General features: G+C 38.9%; 1 protein-coding gene across 1 annotated transcript in view; it reads right to left on the reverse strand.

Annotated features, from left to right (window-relative positions):
* The window catches only part of LOC124721751 (katanin p60 ATPase-containing subunit A-like 1), a 203,053-nt gene that overhangs the window by 16,497 nt on the left and 161,874 nt on the right, over positions 1-24,682 (reverse strand). The window contains exon 8 of the mRNA XM_047246853.1: positions 14,848-14,957. Coding sequence (XP_047102809.1) covers positions 14,848-14,957 — 110 coding nt within the window. The remainder of the gene's footprint in view (positions 1-14,847; positions 14,958-24,682) is intronic.

A 24,682-nucleotide genomic window follows, 5' to 3' on the forward strand; every position in this document is an offset into this window, starting at 1 on the left:
TGGATTCAATTAGACAGCAACTGTACCTCGTAAATGGGCGCGCGAACAGTATACGTAGATATCAGCATTTGAGAAAGGACGTGTAGTTGTTCCTAAAGAAGCTGGTTGGAGTAATCGATGAACTGCTCGACGTTCGGATAGGAACGATGCCACTATTCGATGATGTTGGCAGGAATGGATTAACCATGGCAGAACACGATGTCAAGAAGGAACAGACGACAGAACATGAGGACCGAGCAATCATCAGAACCACGGATTCATCATTATCATAGAAGCAACGTGCAACTGGTGCTTCATTGACCACAAGGACCATCAAAAGGCGGCTCACAGAAAGGGGGCTGAGCTCACGGAGCTCCTTGCACCGACTACCATTAACCTCTGTACACCAACAAGCCTGTCTGCAGTGGTGTCAGCCACTTTCTGCCTGGAGTAGAATTGTCTTCAGTGATAAGTCGCGCTTCAAACTAAGCCTTGATGATCAGCAAAGACGTGTCTGGAAACGCCGCGGACAGAGTGGGATACCAACCTGACTCTCACCCGCCATACAGCCCGACAGTTAGGGGTGATGGTCTTGTGTGCCATTTCATTTCATAGCAGGACCCCTTTGGCAGTCATCGCGGCACCCTTACAGCAAAGCTGTAGGCCGACGATATTCTAGGCCTCGTTTTGTTATCCTTCACGGAAAGCCATGCTGGGCTTACATTTCACCAAGACAATTCCCTTCCGCATATAGCGAGAGTTTCTGCTGCTTATCTTCGTGCTTGATAAACCCTGCCTTGACCAGCAAGGTCGCCGGATCTTTCCCCACTTGAGAATGTTTGGAGCATTACGGGCAGGGCCCTCCAAGCACCTCGGGATTTTGACGATCTATCGCGCCAGTTAGACAGAATTTGGCATGATATCGCTGAGGAGGACATATATCAACTCTTATCAATCAGTGCTAAGCTGTGTAACTGCTTGCTTAAAGGGCCAAAGGTGGACCAATGCGTTGTTGACTTGCTAAATCTGTGAAACGCTTTCTCTTGAATAAATCGTCCAAATGTTCTGAAACTGTAATGGTTTGTTTGTCTGTAGATGCACAGAACATCTACCGATTTCTGTCATATTCAGGATTCTTTTTCATTTTATATTAGAGTGTATTTGCAAAGTGGACGAGTGGCTAAAGATCCTAGCGCTACAGAATGCTTTCCCCTACCACCTGGACCAGAAAATAGTACGCAAGACAAACATTATGCAACATTCTGTTTTTGGCTACAGACAGTATTTCTTTAGCCAATCTAATTGAAACTTTCTTTCTTGTCTACTCTGGATATTCATAATTCGAGGTGGTTCTGAAGACTGTGTCAGATGTTAATACTTTTCCTCATCGCTAAGTGCTTTTCCTGTTACATAAGAAATATCGAAACGATTTTCAGGTCAGGTAATGTATGTACTAGCCACTCCCTATAGCACTGGGTCGGGCTCTGTTAACAGCAGCCAACAAACTGATGCTTGTACACGAAGTAGAGAATCGTGCACGATGATTCACATGGTTCAAATGGCTCTGAGCATTATGGGACTTAACTTCTGAGGTCATCAGTGCCCTAGAACTTAGAACTACTTAAACCTAACTAACCTAAGGACATTACACACATCCATGCCCGAGGCAGGATTCGAACCTGTGACCGTAGCGGTCGCGCGGTTCCAGAATGAGGCGCCTAGAAACACTCGGCCTGCGCACACGATGAAATCAACAACTTACCAACTAAACTAACTCAGCGGAGCTACTCTACAGGGTTATTTAAAAATAGTCAAAATTCCTTTTAATGGGTTAGAATAATACTCAGCAGCTTCGAAATCCCGAAAAAAATCAGCTGCACAAAAGTTACACATCTGATAACCTACTTGACCGAAATGTATGAAATAGCTGGTGCTTTGCGCGATTTCGAAGTAGGTCCGATAGTAAAAGTTGTTCTTATGGATGAGTACTTTAACCTGTAAAAGATTATTTACCGATTTTAGGTAAATAATAGAATATAAAACTATGAAATTCAGAGCAGTTGCAGGCGTGCGAAGAAAGCTAGTTTAAAAAGAATTACAAACCGAAGAAACCCGATGATTTATGTTGTATTACATTATTTACATTAAGTTTCACTTCACACTGTCCCTTGTAGGGCCAGCAGGGAGGAACGAGTGCTCAGACTCGTGTCCACAGGCAGCCACACCACACCTATCGAAAGATCAACGAAATCAACCGAACAAAAAGTCACAAACCCGACTAATCGCGTTTATATGAATTTCATTTAAAACATACAAAATAATCAGAAGGATGCACCTGATGAACGTTTGTGTTGACAATAAGAAGTAGCTGGCATTGTTTTCGGGTAATATTGGTTCATTTTCGCGCGATTCGGCCTCTTCTTCTGCTGTTAAAAAAAAAAAGTAAGAAAACCACTCATTGTTTACTGCACACTACTCTCTCATATACCACGCGGGACCCCGTCGCGGGCGGCTCTGCGGCGGTAGCAGTTGGGCGTCGCTGTTGGTGCATCGCCAATGAGTAGCGTGCGAATTAAAGACTCGTTATGTAAACAGCTTCTTAAGTAATTTAAAAGTTGATAACATATTATACCTACTTAATATCTATTACGTTAGGATAAGTAATGAAAATTGTACTAAGAAAGAAGGACAATACGAACTATTGTATCTGGGTAGACCCAGATGCTTTTTTTTGTGTGTGTGGGGGGGGAGGGGGGAACCTTGAGCCCCTTAACCCCCCCCCCCCTGCATCCGCAACCGTTGCCACACTTTAAAAAAGTTTATTTATTTTACCACATATGCTGGTTATTACTCCAAATGCATTTCCATGTTTTATACTGTGTGGAATTCTCTTCTAGCAGCAAGCACACGATTCGGACCAGGCGAACTGCAGTGGGCTTCGTTTCCTGGAGCTCAACCTCGTGGACGGAGCCACATATCACGTCGAGCGTGATCGTATGGTTACTATAGCAACTAAGATGTCACCTTCTTGAGGTTTTCTGTGGAGGCGGCATGCAGTGATGTAGATGGGAATTTTATTCCCGGCTGCTTCCAGCTCAAGGCTGTAAAGCATAGTTGGTTGTGTGTGCGGAGCACGCATAATGCATTTGGTGGAATATGTATTAAATCTGAACCCCGCTGATCATGCAGTATGTATTTTATTATTTTGTATGGCAATGAGAAAGATTCCCACAGGAAGGATATTATAAATGCTTAAGGCTAAGGATATTTTCCCGGCTACTTATAAAGCGTTCTCCTTCATTCTATCCATCTCTTCTACTACGGCATCTACGGAAACACGTTTTCCTTGTCTGAAGCGTATAAAAACGTACACGAAGAATGCAGTTTCAGAAGAAAGACTTTCTTCTTTAGCGAATATTTCAATTCAGAAGGAACTTCTACTGCAGTTAATATAAACACAGCATTCTATGAAGACATCACCGACAAGTTTGCACCCTTTAAGTTCAAAATGGTTCAAATGGCTCTGAGCACTATGCGACTTAACTCCTGAGGTCATCAGTCGCCTAGAACTTAGAACTAATTAAACCTAACTAACCTAAGGACATCACACACATCCATGCCCGAGGCAGGATTCGAACCTGTGACCATAGCGGCAGCTCGGCTCCAGACTGTAGCGCCTAGAACCGCACGGTCACTCCGGCCGGCCACCCTTAAAGGATCCAAGAATTGATTTGGAGTACAACAAAGAAATAAATTCAATTATTTAGATAAGCTTGTATGAATCTAGGTATAGTTTTCTTTCCTGATAGCTCTTCACCTAACTTCCCAGTCACGAGCCGCCACTGTTGTACAATAGGCCTAGGCTTTAGACTTGTACATGCCGAGCAAAGTTGTGAGGGATGGAAAAGTCCAGCCAAAGTTCGACAACCACGTTAGAAAGCTGTTACGAAAGCAAAGAGAGTTTGACTGCAAATTTAAAACCAGCAAAAGCCTCACACACAAACAAAATCTAGACGAACCCAAAATCAGCACAGGAGGGCCATGAATGAAGAGTTCAATGAATCTGAAAGTAAAATTCTGTTGACCGATTTGACAGAAAATCCTAAGAAGTTTTGTTCAGATACACTGTGAGCGTAATGAGAATGAAACGGAGGATGACACAGAAAAGGCGGAAATGACTTTTTCTAAAATTGTTTCACAGAGGGAAAGAGCACTGTAGTTCCTTCTTTAAATCGTGGCACAAAATGACAGATGTCGAAATAAGTGACCATGGGATAGAAAGTCTACTGGAATTACTAAACAGAAGAAAGACCAATGGACCTAAAGGAATACCAATTCGATTCTACATAGAGTATGCAAACGAACTTGCCCTCTTCTAGCAGTCTACCGTAGGTCTTTGGAGAAACAAAGCGTTCCTAATGATTGAAATAAAAAAAAAAAAAAACACAAGTCACTCCCGTTTTCAAGAAAGGTCGTCGAACAAATACACAGAACTATAGGCCTATATCTCTGACGCCGGTCTGTTGTAGAATTTATGCTCGCGTATTATGACATCTCTGGAGACCGACAATCTCCTGTCTGTAGGAATGAAACAGCTATAATGTGAAACCCAGCTCGCTCTGTTCGTCCACGAGACCCAGAAAGTAGTAAATGGAGGCGCACAAGTGATGCCGTGTTCCTTGACTTCCTGAAGGCGTTTGACAGAATTCCGTAATGCCGCTTAGTGAACAAAATATGATCATACGGCATATCACAGCAATTGCGTGACTGTAGTGACAAGTTTCTAGGAAACAGAACACATCATGTCATTCTCACTGACGAGAAATCTACAGATATAAAAGTAACTTTGGACGCAACGCAAGGAAGTGTTTTAGGACCATTACTTCTCACAGTATATATAAACGACCTAGAAGATAACGTCGGGAGTTCTGTTAGGTTGATCGTGGATGATGTTGTTATAGACAGAGAAGTCATAAAGCTAGAAAACTGTAGCAAAATTGCAGGAGGAACTGCAGAGGATCGGCGCTAGGCCTTGTACATAAACAAATGTAACATATTGCGAATACATAGAAAGACCCATTATTGTATGATTACACAAATGCAGAACAATCACTGGAAAGCGATATGCGTAGGGAGCAATCTGAAGTAGAACTGCTGCATACAGCTACTCTTGGGTACGGCAGATGCCAGACAGACCCATTAGAGGAATTCTTAGGAAATGTAGTCCATCGATAAAGAAGTTGACTTACAAAACACTCGTTTGACCAACACTTGAATTAATCTAAACATCTATATCTGTACTTTGCAAACCACTGCAAAGAACACGCATTGTCATTAGTCTAAGATGTGTGACAAACAGGACTAATAGAGGAAACAGAAAAGATCCAAAGAAAAGCAGATAATTTAGTTACACGTTCATTTAGTAAGCTTGAAAGTGTCAGAGATGCTCAGCCAACAGTCACAGGGACTGCGAGAGAGTAATTTTGGATCACAGTGTAGTTTACTGTTAAAATTCCAAAAGTGCATGTTCCTTGAAGAGTCAACCAATATAGTGCTTCCTCCTATGTTTAGCTCATGAAAAGACCATGAAGATAAAATCAGAAAGATTTGAGCCAACATGGAGGCTAACCAGCAAATGTTCTTCCTACGAACCATTTGTAACTGCAAGAGAAAAAGAGGGAAGTGTCACTGGTACACGAAGTACCCTCCACCAAACATGATGAGGGTGCTTGCAGAATATAGTGTAGATGTCGACAATAACCCCTCAGGTTACTTGGTGCCCTTATGACAGCTGGGTCATTTCATGGCACTCATATACTGTTCCAGTAGCAGGGGTTGATGTATGGTCTGCTGCTCAGACAGACAGCTCCACATGCTAACTCCTTACGGACTACGCGCATCTGTGTTGGCACTCCTGATGCATCGAGCTGGGTCACCTGTCAAACCACCACATGTCTAGCCACACCTGTCTTTCGTGTCTCACTATCCTATCCAAACTGTGAATAACGTAAAAGACAAATGACTTGGATCATCTCCATCTGCTTCCCAGTCTCTCTTAGTTGGTGCTCATATTTCATGTGAATGTCGTAACAATGAGAAAATTGGGATTAAGGAAGCAGGCAGGTGTGTTCTGAGTCTTTCTTCTCTCACTAAATTTACAAATTTGGCGGGACAGGGTCTGAGTGATAACGGTAGAAAATTTTCTTTACCAGGGGATAAAACTCTCATAACACTGACTCATGTAAGATGTTGCCGTGACAGAGCTTGTATAATACAATTCTTCTGTTTTGACTGCAAATAATGTTTTAATCACTTTTTACGCATTTCGGCCACTGGGCCGTCCTCAAAGGACAAAGCTATTTAAAAACAATGTTTGATCTCGGGAGCAACAGTTGAAACACTATGTAGTTTAAGTTTTGCACAGAATGGCATTACACCATACGAGAGGCAACATGTATTAAATTTAAGTCTGATAATGTTTCTTGTAATACCTCTATTGCACATGTTTTAGCGCTTAATTTTTTAATTGCCTGCCCAGAGAGAATCTTGGAAATATATTGCATAAAAACACCATGAGATACAGCAGCCATGTTGCTCTTCAACAACATATACTGAGGTGACAAAAGTCATGAGATACTATCTAATATCATACCAGACTTCCTTTGGCCTGGTGTAGTGCAGCAACTTGACATGGGATAGCCTCAACAAGTCATTGGAAGTCCCCTGCAGAAATACTGAGCCATGCTGCCACTACAGCTGTCCATATTTGCGAAAGTGTTGCCAATGCAGGATTTAGTGCATGAACTGATCTCTTGACTGTAGCCTATAAAAATTCAATGGGATTCATGTCATCTGGGTGGTCAAATCATTCGCCTGAATTGTCCAGAATGCTCTTCAAACCAATCGCAAAAAAATGTGGCCCAGTAACATGGTGCATTGTCACTCACAAAAATTCCATCATTGTTTGGGAATATAAAGTCCATGAATGGCTGCAAATGGTCTCGAACTAGCTACACTTAGCCATTATCAGTCAATGATTGGTTTAGTTGGACCAGAGAACCCAGTCTGTTCCATGCAAGCACAGCCCACACCATTATGGAACCACCACCAACTTCCACAGCGCTTGACAACTTGGATCCATGGCTTCATGGGGTCTGCACCACATTCAAACGCTACTGTCAGCTCTTGCCGGCTGATATCGGGAAACATCGGAGCAGGCCATGGTCCTCCAGACTTCTAGGGTCTAATTGGCTGCCATAGCCCACTAATGCCATATTTCACCACACTGTCCCAATGAATATGTTCTTTATACATCATACATTGATTACTGTTGTTATTTCACATAGTGTTGCTCATCTGTTAGCACTGACAACCCTACGCAAACGTCACTGCCCTCAGTCATTAAGTGGATACCATCGGCCACTGTGTTGTCCATGGTGAGAGGGGTTGCCTGAAATTTGGTATTGTCAGGACACTCGTGACACTGTGGATCTCGGAATGTTGGATTATATAACGATTTACAAAATGGAATGTCCAACGCTTCTAGCTCCAACCACCATTCCACGTTAAAAGCCTGTTAATTTCTGTTGTGTGATCATAATCACATCAGAAACATTTTCACATCAATTAGCGTAGTACAAATGACAGCTTAGCCAGTGCACCGCCCTTCTACATCTACATCTACATTTATACTCCGCAAGCCACTCAACGGTGTGTGGCGGAGGGCACTGTACGTGTCACTGTCATTACCTCCCTTTCCTGTTCCAGTCGCGTACGGTTCGGGGGAAGAACGACTGTCTGAAAGCCTCCGTGCGCGCTCTAATCTCTCTAATTTTACATTCGTGATCTCCTCGGGAGGTATAAGTAGGGGGAAGCAATATATTCGATACCTCATCCAGAAACGCACCCTCTCGAAACCTGGACAGCAAGCTACACCGCGATGCAGAGCGCCTCTCTTGCAGAGTCTGCCACTTGACTTTATTAAACATCTCCGTAACGCTATCACGGTTACCAAATAACCCTGTGACGAAACGCGCCGCTCTTCTTTGGATCTTCTCTATCTCCTCCGTCAGACCGATCTGGTACGGATCCCACACTGATGAGCAATACTCAAGTATAGGTCGAACGAGTGTTTTGTAAGCCACCTCCTTTGTTGATGGACTACGTTTTCTAAGCACTCTCCCAATGAATCTCAACCTGGTACCCGCCTTACCAACAATTAATTTTATATGATCATTCCACTTCAAATCGTTCCACACGCATACTCCCAGATATTTTACAGAAGTAACTGCTACCAGTGTTTGTTCCGCTATCATATAATCATACAATAAAGGATCCTTCTTTCTATGTATTCACAATACATTACATTTGTCTATGTTAAGGGTCAGTTGCCACTCCCTGCACCAAGTGCTTATCCGCTGCAGATCTTCCTGCATTTCGCTACAATTTTCTAATGCTGCAACTTCTCTGTATACTACACCATCCGCATGGAACTTCCGACACTATCTACTAGGTCATTTATACGTATACATTATGAAAAGCAATGGTCCCATAACACTCCCCTGTGGCACGCCAGAGGTTACTTTAACGTCTGTAGACGTCTCTCCATTGATAACAACATGCTGTGTTCTGTTTGCTAAAAACTCTTCAATCCAGCCACACAGCTGGTCCGATATTCCGTAGGCTCTTACTTTGTTTATCAGGCGACAGTGCGGAACTGTATCGAACGCCTTCCGGAAGTCAAGAAAAATAGCATCTACCTGGGAGCCTGTATCTAATATTTTCTGGGTCTCATGAACAAATAAAGCGAGTTGGGTCTCACACGATCACTGTTTTCGGAATCCATGTTGATTCCTACATAGTATATTCTGGGTTTCCAAAAACAACATGATACTCGAGCAAAAAACATGTTCTAAAATTCTACAACAGATCGTACTTTGTGTATGCAATACTACTACCATCTGGACATGTGTACTGCTATCCACTGACTTTTGTCACCTCACTGTAATAGTCCTATCTTGACAACAATCATTTATGAATAACACATTGTTATGACATAAAATTTCATGAATGGTCACATGATATTGTTGTATGCACTGGCCAACACTTAGTTTTAGCAGCGCACAAGCTGGTCAGCTTATGTTCTTGTGTTGTAATTATAGTGTATTTCTTAGTTTCACTGTGCACCAATTTGTCCACTATGACTATCATGTAGAAAACATATTGGGAGGTAGTAGTGAGTATCCAAACTTTCTGGGAAAGGTTACAAAGTGGGTTATAGGTGGCACACTGTATGTAATTTTGCCAAAAAAAATTTTTTAGACAGAAAAACAAACAATGGGACAGGGTCCCATCTGTTGTCATTATGAACACAACTGCTAGGAATTATATATACTTCTAATAGAAACTGCTTTCTAAGGGACAAAGCGTTCATGTCTTTCTTACAACACATTATGAACTACTGGTATGTTTTATTTAGCACATCTGTTCACTTAGCATACCACCAGTTTCATTGTGCTGTATTGTATTGTACTTTTACTGGTCCAGATTTAACAAGCAGTAGGCCCTAAAGGTTGTACAGACAACTGAATAGGTCTATATAAGATACAGTAAAGTAATACACCAGACTTGAAGTAATTGTGGGGGAAGGGCTGCAAAACAAGTTGAGTAAAGCCAGACAGTATGTTGAAAAATTTGATGTAGTTGTGGACATTCCCACGGAGATGCAAAGCTGCAAAAAAGAATGTGTACTATATATATTAGGCGTAAGAAATTCTCTCATCCTGTGTTAAGAACAAACGTTTTTCGTGTTCCACTAATGAGCGAGTACAGGGTTCGAAGTGCAGGCAGCCCAAAAAAGTCGAAAAAAAATTCAGTGTCAGAGGAAACTGCTCAGAAAAATCTATTGGCCAAAAAACTGTCAATGGAAACTCATTACCACCATGTACAGTACTATTAGAAGTAAAAATTGTATTAGTGCAACAAATGATGAAATTAAATGCAGTGCAGAAAACCAGACAGTGAATAAGAAAGAAGAAACATACGTACTATCAATGAGTCATGGTAGGGGACTAGCCACAGTCCTACCTGATATTAAGTCAGAATATAAAGTGAATAGAATTTGAAAGCCTGGAGCTCGATTACAAGAAGTGCTGAAAAAACGTGAAACTGCAGTAAAAAGTGATGTAAACTGTGTCATAATCAGAGAAGGAAATGATGTATATAAAAATAAAAGCAGCCTTATTGAAGGAGCACTGATAACACCATACGTAATTCTTATAACACACTACCATCATCTGAAAATAATATTGCTCATATAAGTAGAGCATCCCCATAAAATGATCCCATAACTCATTATTGAATGAAAATGTGCAGAAAAAACTAGTTTCTTCATTTTTAAATTACGTATGGCAGTAGGAATTGAAACATAGCCGAACTAATGCACTAAAATAATTCCAGGCCACAGTCCTCCAATTAAAGTTGTGATCCAAAACAGTGAACACTTTCTATTTCTTGTACTTCATTGTTTCAGTAGACTATTTCTGTAGCTTGTAGAGTTATATGAGATGTACTGAACTGAATGTACTCAACATAGCACAAATATCATTACATTGCATTGCATTTGTGTTAAAACAACTGCTGACGTTTTCTAATCTTTCAACAGCTGCCTTTTCACTTAGGAAATTGATATTACCTCTTATTTCTACACTTATATCATCTACAGAAAATAATAAAATTTGTACTTTTTGAAACTGCAAATGAAGGATTGTTTATGTACTGGTAGATCAGAAACAACAGAGGACCCAAACTTGAACCTTACAGTACACCATGTCTGATTGGTTCTAATTCTGAATGCCTATTGTTAAGTGACTGACAGGCAACAGATACACATTGCTTTCTGTCATTCACATAAGATAAAAACCAGGAATACACATTGCTTTCTGTCATTCACATAAGATAAAAACCAGGAACCTGCTGTGTCTACTACTTCATAATATTTAAGCATTTCCTTGGGAATACTATGGTTCCCTTAGCTAAGTCACAAAATTTCCCAATGGTAGTAGCTTCTATTTTACTGATTCTAGTATATTGTATACCAAGGAAAAGACTGAACATTATTTTCAGTTAATCCTATGCTGAAATGAGTGCACATCTGCTGAACTCCTTGGCATACATTTCGAGACTAAATTTACTTCAAATAGTCACACGGACAGTATATCTATAATTCTGTCACTTGTTATTTATTTGTTGGGGAAACAATGCACATATGTTTTTAAACAACTATCACTGAGTTCCTATTATGATATCTTCCACTTTCATTTAAAATAAGGTATTGATTTTAGGGTGATTCTCCCTGAGGAAGAAAAAAAAGAAGAGAGAAAAATTGAGAGGGAGAGAAAGGGGGGAGGGGGGGAGCATCTGTTTGAACAAGACCAACAGGTGCACATCTGGAATTTCCATGACTAAAATACCTTATAGGCCTTATTCCACACAGTTAAATATATTAACAGTTTATTTCTCTCCATATGCAGTTACCTCTTGCATATAGAAGTAAATTATAGAAGGAATAGCCTAAGGCAACCTGTACACCAAGATAATTCTTGTCAAACATTAAAAATAGAAATACATACAACTCAACTAAATAAAATAGAGTGTACTTACAAATGTCTAGGCATCCTTTGCATGCAGATGCTTGAAGATGGACAAATAAATAAACAAACAAAAGTGTTTACAACTTATATGATCTTCTAATTTAAAAAAAAAAATACTGGCAATAATAAGACAGATTGGTAATTTGGAATAGTGTCTTGCCCCCTTTTTTTGTGAAGTTGCAGAAAACAGAACGCTTGTCTCTCTAGGAAAAGATTAGTTGCATAAGTAAGCCAATATATTACTAATTGTAAGCTCAGCTGAACAACATTTCATTATTTTACTTTTGATTTCTTCATAACCACTTGACCATTTATTTGTAAGAGAATTAATAAAATTTGGAAACTTATTTTGGAAATGTAGGAGGATGCTGAATTTTATGTAACTTGTTTTGGAAAGTACTCTATGGAAATATTCAAACCTAATCTATCTGTTATTGGCCAAATAAATTTATGCAGAATTCCTCATTTTTTAAAGAAATTGCTCCATTTTCTGGATTCTTTTCTCCTGTCTCATTTTTTGGTGGGTTCCAAACAGTTCTTATCTTGTTCTTTAAGGAGCTTATTTTTTATTGATAATACATACCATTTGGCACTCAGATGACTTTACTTGGACTTTTACAGCACAGTTTGAAATGGGCTTTAATCCTATCATCATCCATGTCCCTTGATGACTAGTAGAGTTTTCTCGTAGTTCTGCATGATATTCTGATTACATATGTAACCCAAGGTTCAGATGCATTTAATCTGCTTCCATATTTTAATTTCTTAGGAATGCAGTTTCTATTAGTAGCCTATTACAATGTTACAGAATACATTATGTTTTTCATTAACACCAGGAATGTTGTACATATCTTTCCAGTTTGTATCTGACAATTTCTTGTCCATTTATCACCCTTGTATTTTCCAATTATTTTTATTTATGTGGTGCACTCTGATATTAAACATCAGCAATTGACTATAATATTCTGAGAGGCCATTAACTATGGGAATTTCAATAGCACTTTGTAATCTCAATGCATCTATAAAAATGTGGTCAGTAGCAGTAGTGCTCATTCCCATAATTCTTGTTGCAAATTGCATAAAGGAGCTGGATCACATAAAATGGCAAGGAACTTAAGTAAAGCTCTAGAACAGGTGTTCTCTGAAAAATTATATTTCCACATAATATTACCTTATTTTGCTTGGAAGTCAAGAAGTTTAATAATGCATCAATATTTCATAAATAATTCAAAATTAACAGATGGAGTCCTGTATGCTATTATTATTATTATTAACTTTCCAAGAAAATCTACTTTTGCAGCATAAGTTTTAAAACACTGATCACTGTAAAGTATATGGGTATCAGTGTTTTTATAGTTTCATGCCTTCTTAATGTAACTGGCATCTCCTCCTTTCTCCATGCTTGACCTGCAGTTATTTCTGCCCATATTCAGCATTCCTGTATCAATGGTCAAAGGATGTTCGGAAAATCATATTACATCTACATGATCTGTGTCAACCTGTTCAAGAGCCTTCATGAGGAATCCTTTCTAATCACTCACAGTCCTGAAACCCTTAGTTAGTTCAGATTTACTGATGACATATTTATGATTTGGAGACCCACTGAAGACATCCCACTGTCATTCATTCAAAATCTTAACACCGGTCTACCACCCGTTTTATATTGTCCTCCTTGGCCCCTAGAGCCACCTTCACTTCACTGATGGCCACTTTCAGACTATTTAAATTAAACCCATCACTCACCAGAAGTACATCGACTCTGCAGCTGCTACCCGTCTTATATAAAAAAGTCTCACCTCCCTCCCCCATACAGACTGGCAACCAGTGGATACCAAATTTTCAGTGACAAGCAAGTCTTTTCCTAGGGTACTGAGGATCGTACTGAAGCATCAGCAGAGTATATCAACCCTTCCAACCCTGACTTAAACAGAACTCCTCTACCCCTATTCAGTTGTCCACCAAAATTATGCAGTATCTTTGTGTGTCCTTATGGCCATCTTGTTTTCAATTCCTTGACCTCTGGGTGACATTCCTGTATAAGACCCAGATGCAAGACTTGTCCTATACATCTGCCAACCATTCCTAGACCAATTCTATCACTGGCATCACTCATCACAACTAGAGCCACACATGGAAGCAGTCACAGCATATAACTATGTTGAAAGTACTATGCAGCATTCTATGTAGATATGAGCACTAAACTATCCACTCACATGAACAGAAATTGTCAAACCATGACTGAAAGTTAGCATGCTATGCAAGTGGTTGTCCTCAGCATTTGTTTTACAAGCCATGCTACTTGGATTCTTGCCAACAGCCTTAAGTTTTTCTGAATGTTGTGGGTGGGAAATCTCCCTTCTACATATCGTTCATTCCAGTTAAGATTTCAATATTTGCTAACTCTTGTGCCACACTTGTCCTCCTTCTCTTCTCCCTTCATGTTATCAACTAATTTCACCAATTGTTCCCATAACATGCTCTTACTTTTCCTGTTTCCTCTATCTACTACTCCATCCTTACTCATAACTTTGAACCTTTCGATATCTCCTATATATATCTACGAGTTTGTATTGTTACCCCAGTACTCTGCCATTTTCCTCTCTGTTTTCATCCTGGCACACCTATCCCTAACTTGACCTTGCAAAACAGTTACATGTTCCATCCCAGCACTATCTTTCATAACCCCCCCACCCCACCTACTGTACCATTCATCCATCTCCTCACTCTACATATATCTCTGTTCCCCCACCACTTATCCCATTTGACATCATTGCTGACCTCATTTAGATAAACAGCATTGCAATACAAGAGCCTGTGCTGAGTTGAGCATGTGCATTGGTAGTCCTAATAAAGGGCATTCTCCAAAAATAAAGCATTTTTGTCTTTTATAAGCAATTACCTACTGTTCAGAATTGCTTCTATTTGGCGGGCAGTGTTCTATCCTACATACATACTATCTCTATTCCTGGATTTTCAGTTACTGATATTGCATGTACATGCACAGTTGTACATTATATGTAGATCTGAGTGTATATGTGTATTGATTTTAGGAATATAATAAGGAGAAAGTTAATATCTTTCCATCAAGTGATGCTAGAGTATGTGTAACAATTCTGTGTGTCATAGCTCAATGATTTGGGTTTAAGTACACCCCTGTGAATCAAATACACAGCTGTATGAATACCATTATTATGATGAATTATGAATGCAGATTTACCGTTTGGAAGAGGAACATATATCCTTTTCTCAAATCTTCGGTGAAATGCCTCATCAATGTTCCATGGATGGTTGGTTGCTGCTAGTACCATTATCACCTTGTTATCTGAACTGAAAAATTTTTGAGAGCCCTTGTGTTATTTCTGTATGATGGAGGAATTACACACACACACACACACACACACACACACACACACACACACACACACACACACACACACACACATGCACACACCTAAGAAATGCTCATAGACTTGATGCACGTGCAGACACATGAAAAGACAAATGGACAGGTATGATATTTACTGCACTATGGCTATAATGCCCTTTAAGACCTGATTTAAAGATTGTTATGTATCCATATTTGATCTTCAGCTGTACCCTGATCAGAAGATTTATATTTGTTATCATTGGAAGAATTATATGCAAGGTAAAAGTGAAGTTTTTGTGTGCTTGGAGGCTTTATTTAATATATGTGCAATGTAACTTGGCATTTTACATGGGGGATGCAGGAAGCAGAGGAGTAGGTATAATCCTCTCCATTACTCCTAGCACAGTGTAAAAGGTTACAGTGCACATTTTGTAGTGACAATTCTTCTTGTTAGTTTGATCACATGGTCAAAGAGAATTACATGTAGCAAAGTATGCTACATTTGCATCACTGTGTAAAAACGCTTCTTGTGTTCCAATACTGATTTAGAGATGGCTGTAGATCACACTTGAAATCAATAATTGTATAAACACAATCAGTGATTACTGTCCGGTATAATAAAAGACAGAAAAATAACTAATTTTTTCAGTCATTGCCCTACAATTATCTTTTATTTCACAAAAGATGCACACTGTTTACTTATTGGTTTTAACCTATATTTATTAATACATAATATATTTCCATAGAAACATTGAAATTAAAAAATGAAATCAGTTAATTAACTCAGTTCCTGCAAAATCATTTTTCTATTGTGACAACAGAAAAATTGTAACAGACTAGTACTTGAACCTGGATTTAAATTAGACTCATAAATAATAATACAGTAGTAACTTGATTAATGAATCTGTTTCATAGTTTTCAATGTTTCCATGGATGTTAACGTCCTTGGGTTGGTGGTACAGGGTACAATGTCCATTACCCCTGTGATGCTGCTACCACGTATGCCTTGGAAGAATCTCTTGTTGTAATGTTCAGAAGAAATACAAGGGGAATATCAATCATACTCAGGCTTTGGGTCACTCTTGGAGACATAACTGGATAGGCTTGCATAACCACAGTAACCAGATGTGTCTCAAAATTCTGATAAATATTGTCTATTCAACTCTTCTATGGTATAAATGGAATTGTCCAAAAAATATACGTCTACACACACACTCTGCCAACTACTGTGACATGCATGACAGAGGGTACTTCTCACAGTATCACACACTACAGTTTCTTCCCAGTTAATTTGCATATGAAGTGTGGGAAGAATGACTTTGTGTACGTTCCAATTAAACTAATTTTGTATTTGCAGTTGGTATATGAGTGAATCTTTTAGGCATCTGCAATACATTCCTAGATTCCATATATATTAATAGTTCTTGAAACTTTGTGAATAGGCTTTCACAGGATACTTGGTCTCCATTTTAAAGCATCTGCCAATTCAAGTTTTTCAGCATTTTCGATGGTCTCCTTCGAGTCAAACAAACATGTGACCACTTGTATAAGTTCAGTATCCCCTGTTTAGTATGGTTTCCACACACTTCAACAATATTCTGCTGTGGAACACACAAGTGTTTTGGAAGCAGTCACCTTTGTAAACTGATAGCATTTTACCTAGGCCTATACATTTTCTGGCCAGTTACATTATCACAACACATTATTACACCCACATAATAGGATGAATGGACTGACTCCAACTGTGACTGCTGCTTATGCCATTGCTGTTTCTGTTGTGTGAATATTTCTTGTTATTTATTTTGTTTGCTTCAGTTGTAAAATTAATACCGTATTTTCAGTACAGGTACTTTGTGGTTAATGATTTTATCCTTTTTGAAGTGCTAGAAACCTGTTGCTTATTGTAATAATTAAGGAAGAATCATTTGCAATTCTTTTCACAGTTTTAAATGTTTTTTTAGTCGTAATATATTGTTCAGTTCTCGTAAAGGTTTTCTTTGCAGGGAATTGGTTTTTGCATAATTTAGCGCCAATTTTTTTGTCTCTGCATATTTCGCCATCATTTTGTAGCTTCTGTCAATGGAGTTCGTCGATTTTACTTCTCAAATCTTTAACTTCATCAATGAGCATACTGATAAAAAATGTAAGTACCATCTTTGTTATTAAAATTTAGTCCTAGCTCATCTTCCATGCACAACCATATCTTCCATTTCGAATTCACATTTGCACAAGAGAAATGAAGCAGTTTTATATTTGATGCACACAATTCCTTTAAAGGAACGATTTCCACAGTAGCAAAGACCTGAAACTCTTCGACTTAACGTCGCATTTTGTTCGCTTCTGTACTCTCGAATTTCTCTGATTCTACATGTCTCTTTTCCATAATTTTTGATATTACAGTGCAAGCTAGACACGTCCTGTCACTAAATATGTTGATTTTTTTTTTTGCATGTGCAACACGTATTTGCTCATAGTTTACTTTTGTTTGTCGAGCAATTCGACTGATTGTTGGCGCTTAACGCCAAGATAGGGAAACGTTCTGCAGCTCAGAATTTTCATTTATTACATGCGAAATCTTATGTCTTATAAAGCCCACATTTTTTTCTAAATTTGTAATGCATTCTTTCAATTTGACTGTCATAATCCCCATAAATAGGCTACCTGTTCTTATGGCAGAATTGAAACTTTTAGTCCACAGCTCGTGGTCGTGCGGTTGCGTTCTTGCTTCCCGCACCCAGGTTCCCGGGTTTGATTCCCGGCGGATCAGGGATTTTCTCTGCCTCTTTGGTTAGTTAGGTTTAAGTAGTACTAAGTTCTAGGGGGCTGATGACCATAGATGTTAAGTCCCATAGTGCTCAGAGCCATGTTTCTTTCTTTCTTTTTTTTTTTATTTTTTTTTTTTTACTTGCTTGGTAGAATAGAATAGAAACTTTATTGTCTCATAACATCTAATTGTAAGTGTACAGAATAATTACAGGTATTTTGTGATTTTAAGTACCACAAAATGGTTTAAAATAATCATGTTGAAAATAAAGTAAAATTAAGAATAATTATTTACTTAAAGTACTTTTTGGCATGACAGAATAAAATGTAACATCAGGCACAGTTATTTGTAAGTTCTTCAAACCATACAGAGCTTTTGTATGTTTACAAACTTTGCCATTAATTTTACTGCAATAACCAGTAGTCTCCAACTATCTCTCCATAGAGAAATGCACTAAAGACATCCAGTTGATAGATGGAAAAGTTATTCTCATTAAAATTAACCAGAAAAAATTTCAATGAAACCAGTTTTGCTACTGCACTGTGTACCTCTAAATAAGACAAGCTTTGTAAATTGTCTAAGACTATTTACAACACATCCACCAGGAAAGCTTGAAGAGTCACAAGACAAGCTTTGTTGGAAACCTTTGCTACAAGACAAGCTTTGTGAGAAACAACATTACCCTTTTCATCCCTTTTTTTGCCTAAAAACCCATTTTCTGTCAATAACATCACATTCATTTGGCTTACATACATAATACCATGTGATGTTTTCTTCTAGGGCTTGCAGCTCTCTTGGTTTAGCATTTTCCAATTTTTAGCTTCACTGCAAGACATTGCTTCAACATAGGTGCTGGGGTCTTTGTCAATCACTGCTGTCAACAGGCCTGACACATAATCCTCCAATTGATTTGGGTGTTGAATTTTCCTCCTGGATCTAAGATTGTATGTGTTCTTGTCCTCTGCATCCTCTAAAAAAATTTCTGTTTTCACTGTCTTCACTGATTTCTTGTTCTCCTCTAGGCTGACTTTTATTTTCTTCCACAACATCAGTCCTCATTTCTTCTTTCCATTCCTCTAAATCTGAAGCTTCATCTATGTTCTTTTTATCACAATGAATAGTATCTGACTATTTTACATGAACATCAGCTTTCTTCTTCCTTTTGGATACTGCTGGTGGCAAAAAATAATGTCTTACTGCATCTCAGTTCTCTTTGTGGGAGGTATAAATATTCTGTAGCCCTTCACATCATTATCATAACCCACAAATAAATCTATCTTGTTTTTGGGGCCTAGTTTCAGTCACTTTTCCTTGGGTATGGGGACAGACATATGCGTTTCAAATATTTTCAAATCTGCTAAGGGCAATTCTCTAACATAAAAAGCTTCAAAAGGAGTTTTACTTTCTATAGGGCTTGGACCAGTTTGATTTAATAAATAAGCCACCATGTTAACTGCTTCAGCCCAGAAATGTTTGGGAATTCCTGAAATCATTGAATGAGCAGCTTTAACCAAGGTGTGCAGTTCCCTTTCAGCTTTTCCATTTTTCTGTGGAGTGTACACAACACATCTTTGATGGGCTATGCCATTTTCACTCAAAAATGTACCTAAGTCAGTACTCATAAACTCCAGTCCATTATGACCTGTTAGAACTTTAATTTTCCGACCATTTTCTCTCTCAGTGTTTGCATAAAATACCTAATCAAACATTTTACTTTATTCTCCTGTTTCATAAAAAATACTTTGTGTTAACCACAGTTGTCATCCTTCAAATGCAAAAAATATCTTGCTCCTCCAAGAAGCCGGCCGCAGTGGCCAAGCAGTTCTAGGTGCATCAGTCCGGAACCACGTGACTGCTACAGTCGCAGATTTGAATCCTGCCTCGGGCATGGATGTATGTGATGTCGTTAGGTTAGTTATATTTAAGTAGTTCTAAGTTCTAGGGGACTGATGACCTCAGATGTTAAGTTGCATAGTGCTCAGAGCCATTTGAACCAGCTCCTCCAAGCTAATGCATCTCCATGGGTCCACAGACATCTGCACGAATCAGTTCGAGTGAGGCATTAGCTCCAGAGGAACTGACAGGGAAAGCAAGTGATGTTGTTTACATACTAAACATTCTTTACAAATGTTTTCAATGAATCTCACTCCTTTACATGATAAAAACTCTTTCACGTAGGTAATGCTCTGATGTTATTATTATTTGTGCCAGACACTCAAGTTTTCAATATATATAGACAAATTGACATGTTATTACTGTCAACCACAGTGTGTGTTTCATCCACATGCATAAAAGAAACCATTGACAGTTGTGACTGTGTTCTGTTTAGTGAAAACAATGTATGATACATTTTGTTGACATGTTTGAATAATGCACAAACTTCGCCTTTACTCTTCAAGAATTCACATTGTTCCTTGTTTGAAACTAAACACATATCTTTGTGTAACACAGTTCTTACAGAAAACAGATTGAATTTCAGTTCAGGAACAAAAAGTACTCCACTAAGTACTGTTTTGATAAACTTAACTCTGATCCATGCATACAGTTCCACAGTACCATGCTCAGTCACATCAAGAAGTTTACTGTCACCCACAGTAACTTTCATTGAGGTTTGCACACTGTCCAGTTTTGTAAACAGTTCTCAGCACATATGCTCGCTAGCACCTCATCCAATAATTTTCTAGGTCAACTCCTTGATTCATACACATAAAGGCATTTACATTCTGAGCCTTTTTGCCTTCCTTTGATTTCAACAGCCTGCAATCTGACTTCAAATGACATCTTTTCTTACAATAATTGCAACTTCTTAGTTCTATATTTGCTTTACTTTTACTGTCCTTTGCGTAGTAGCTCGTCTTACCACAAGCATAACAGGTAATTTTTTATTGCCTGCTTAGACTGACTAAAGCTACCTCCGGCTGATTGCACTGATTATTTCTCTCTTCCTCAATGAGCAATCTTGAAATTAAGTCATTAAACATTTCCTTCTCAAAGAATATGGACTCCCAGGCTGAACAGAAATGTTTATATCGCCCTTGCAATGACATTACCACTTTTGTTATGATCATTTTATCTGAAAGTGGTTCTCCCACTTGCTTCAATATTGTGTTGATTTTTTTGTATTTTCGACACAACGGTAACCACTGCGTCATCATCAAACTGGAGCAAGAAACACTTTTGCTGAAGTAGGTAAATACTGTGGACTCTTTTTCATACACAGTCTCAGTTTTGTCCACATGCCAGCTGATGAGTGAGTGGTGCTACCTCCATCCAGGTCATAATAAACTCCTGTGTTTTTGTGTCCTTTTCTTGCCATGTTTTTACTTCTGCTTCTCTCTCCTGTGGTGACTGAGTAACAATGCTATTGGCAGTATCTAAAAGGTCTTTTCCTCTTAATATCACATCCATTTGGAATTTCTACACCACCAAATTGTCCCCTGCAGACAATATTAAATGAAACTGATGTGTAGATTGTTCCATTGTGCCATGCCAACACTATGCCGGTGACATCAAAAGTTTTGCTGTTACGCATGACACCAGGAAACAACTCTCTGCCACTACACTGAAAACAGACTTATGCACCTAGAACCATAACCTGTGATCAGGAACAGTAAATGAATCATGAAAATAAGCCCGTTTGTGCGGAGTTTATTGCAATGTGTAACAGCTTACAACTAATGGCAGACAACAATACAAACACAGAATAAACAGAAAATGCGAAAGCATTTAAAAATGGTAGATAACACAAATCAAAGATAAACAGTGTTGCTTCTTTAAGATATCATTAACATTGTACCATTAACAATTCTTCTGTGGGTCTGACAAATCTGCGACCATTCATACTGTCCTTACACCAAGGACAGCACAAATGGTCACAGATTTATTAGACCCATGGAAGAGCATTATAGAACTACTGCATAGCTTGAGTGTTTTGTAAGCAACCCCCTTTGTAAACAGATTATGTATTCTTAGTGTACTACCAATGAGACAAAGTCTGCCACTTACTTTATCTACAACTATGCTTAGGCAATTTCTCCATGTAATATAACTACAAATTGTTACAACCTTGTATTTGTACAAGTTGACTGATTCGAGTTGTGACTGATTGTTATTGAAGTTGATGGATACGACTTTTTTCATTTTGGGAAATGCACAATTTTATATTTCTGAAAATTTAAAGCAAGATGTGAATCCTTACACCACTTTTAAATCTTATTAAGATTTATCTCAGTAACTGTGCAATTTTTTCAGGCAGTTCTTCATTACACATAAATGCATCTGTGAAAAGTTTGAGGTTAAAAGAAATGGCTCTGAGCACTATGGGACTTAACATCTAAGGTCATCAGTCCTCTAGAGTTAGAACTACTTAAACCTAGCCACCCACTGGTGGCTGAGCGGTTCTAGGCGCTTCAGTCCGGATCCGTGCGACTGCTACAGTCTCAGGTTCGAATCTCCTGCCTTGGGCATGGATGTGTGTGATGTCCTTAGGTTAATTAGGTTTAAGTAGTTCTAAGTTCTAGGGGACTGATGACCTCAGATGTTAAGTCCCATAGTGCTCAGAGCCATTTGAACCATTTGAACTTAAACCTAACTAACCTAAGGACATCACACACATCCATGCCCAAGGTAGGATTCGAACCTGTGACTGAAGCAGCCACACGCTTCTAGACTGAAGTGCCTTGAACCGCTCGACCACAATGGTTAGTGTTTGAGGTTATTATGAGTATTGTCTGATAGGTCATTAATATGCAACGTGAACAGCAAGCATCCCAAGAAACCTACCTATCGGTTGCCTGAAGATACTTTTACATTTGTTGATGGCCTTCTAGCCAAGATAACATGCTTCATCCTCTCCACCATGAAATCCTCAGTAAGTCATAAATTTCAATTGATATCCCACAGAATCATACTTTCGATAAGAAGTTTAGGTGAGGTACTGAGTCAAATGCTTTTCAAAATTCAAGAAATAATGCATCTGCTTGACTTCTTTGCTCCATAACTTTCCAAATTTCATGTGAGAAAAGTGTGAGTTGGGTCTGCATGAACAATGCTTTTTAATCCATGCTGGTTGCCTTGCAAGAGGTGATTTTGTTTGAAGTCCTAGTTATGTCTGAACTCAGAATATGTTCTAAGTTTCTATAATGATGCATGTCAATGATATTGGACATTAGTTTTGTAGATAACTTTTGCTATCCTCCTTGTAGATGGGTGAGAGCTGTGCTTTCTGCCAACAATTGGACACAGTTTTTTTTGTTTGAGAGATCTATGGTATATAATATTTTTACGAGGGGCACTAACTCAGCCACAAATTCTGTATAGAATCTAATAGGAATTCTATCAGGTCATGGAACTTCATTCAGTCTTAGCGGTTTAAATTTTTTCTTAATAGTAGTGACCCTAATATCTATATCACCAATCTTGGCAGTGGTGCAAGCATTAAATTGGGATAGTACTCCTGGAGTTCAGCATTTCTGCTTTTTACGTGTGCTATTAACCCCGGTGCTTTGTTGCAAGTGCTTCAGCAATTGATACTGATAACGAGGACTTCTATACTTTTTTGGGTGGATAGGGGGAAGGTGCCAAGGGGAGTGCATTAATTTTGACCTTACACTGATGCTTTTACAGGTGTCATTACTCAGACAGCATGAAGAGTCAGGTAATATAAAAAAAATCTTTTGTGCACCCCACAAACCATCAACTGTCTTGGTAACAGCTTCTGATGTGTAGTGCACACCTGACACATCTAGACAGACCCTAGATTTCTCTACTCTATGGTGCAATTCTAAGAATTTGTAGCCTAACTTGTCGCAGAACCTCCAAAGTCAAAGTGATTCAAGCCGCCTTCTCAACTGAGAACCAGGGGAAATGCTGCAGAATGTATGTCTGTGAAAATGGCTATTCTTTTCAGGCTTTCCTTCCAGTCGTGGAAGGATTCAAGTATGATTTTGAAGCTTGCCTGACAAGCACTGTTTGTTCAAATATGCTCCACAATACACAGTTGTCTGTTCCCTCAATGGGTGCTTGAACGGCCTCCTCAGAATGTTGAATGGGCATACGTGTGGAGTGCGTGTGGTGATCCTTCCCATCCTTTGCTGAAATTTTTCTAAGGGTACAAGTATTCCTGTATGTTATAAGTGTCAGTGCTTAATAGACCCCATACTCTTTTAAATTTTCTCCCCTTGACATGATACACAGCAGATTACTAAATAAGTGAAGTGAGTCTTACTGGCTCAATTTCAGTTTCAGTGAAAGACAGAACCTTGAATTCATTGGTTGGGGGTGGGGTGGGTGGCTGTAAAACCTTGAGTTCTCTCTGGTCCCTGTCTCCTCTGTACAGGGCCCTGAGACCTATCACACCATCCACAATGGCGAGTAGTGATAGATCCTGTACTTGCTGTAGAGGAAACAGGGGAGGATTGTATTCGAGGTATCATTGGTATCTTTGGTACATGTTTCTCTGTAGCCCTCCAAGAACACCTGTTTGGTGCAGCTCCAGTCATCTAACAGTTGTCAGATCTGTTTCCAGCTGTCTACAAACAGTAAGTAACTCATCGCAGGCCTGAGAACAACATTCGCAGTTGAGCGTATTGTGACTCATGGAACATTTCACAAAAGAGTAAACTTATAACTTTAAATGAAGCTTGCTGATTTGTGTTTAATTTTTGGATTTGTTATGCTACAAGTATTACAAGTGCCCATTAAGAACTGAATCAATTAACACCCAAGGAAGACATTTCTATTATGACAAAAGAAAAACCTGGGATAAAATCTGCTGATTTCCTGAAAGAATTTGTTTTCTGGGATTACACTCACTAGCAAACTCAGCTAACTAACTAAAAAATAGTGGACACGTGCAGTGCACAGTCTGTTATTTTTCAGAGTGTTTTCAAACTTGTTCTTATTTTGAGTTTTAAACACCAG

Source organism: Schistocerca piceifrons, chromosome X (assembly GCF_021461385.2).
Source record: "Schistocerca piceifrons isolate TAMUIC-IGC-003096 chromosome X, iqSchPice1.1, whole genome shotgun sequence".
In the NCBI taxonomy this organism is placed as follows: domain Eukaryota; kingdom Metazoa; phylum Arthropoda; class Insecta; order Orthoptera; family Acrididae; genus Schistocerca; species Schistocerca piceifrons.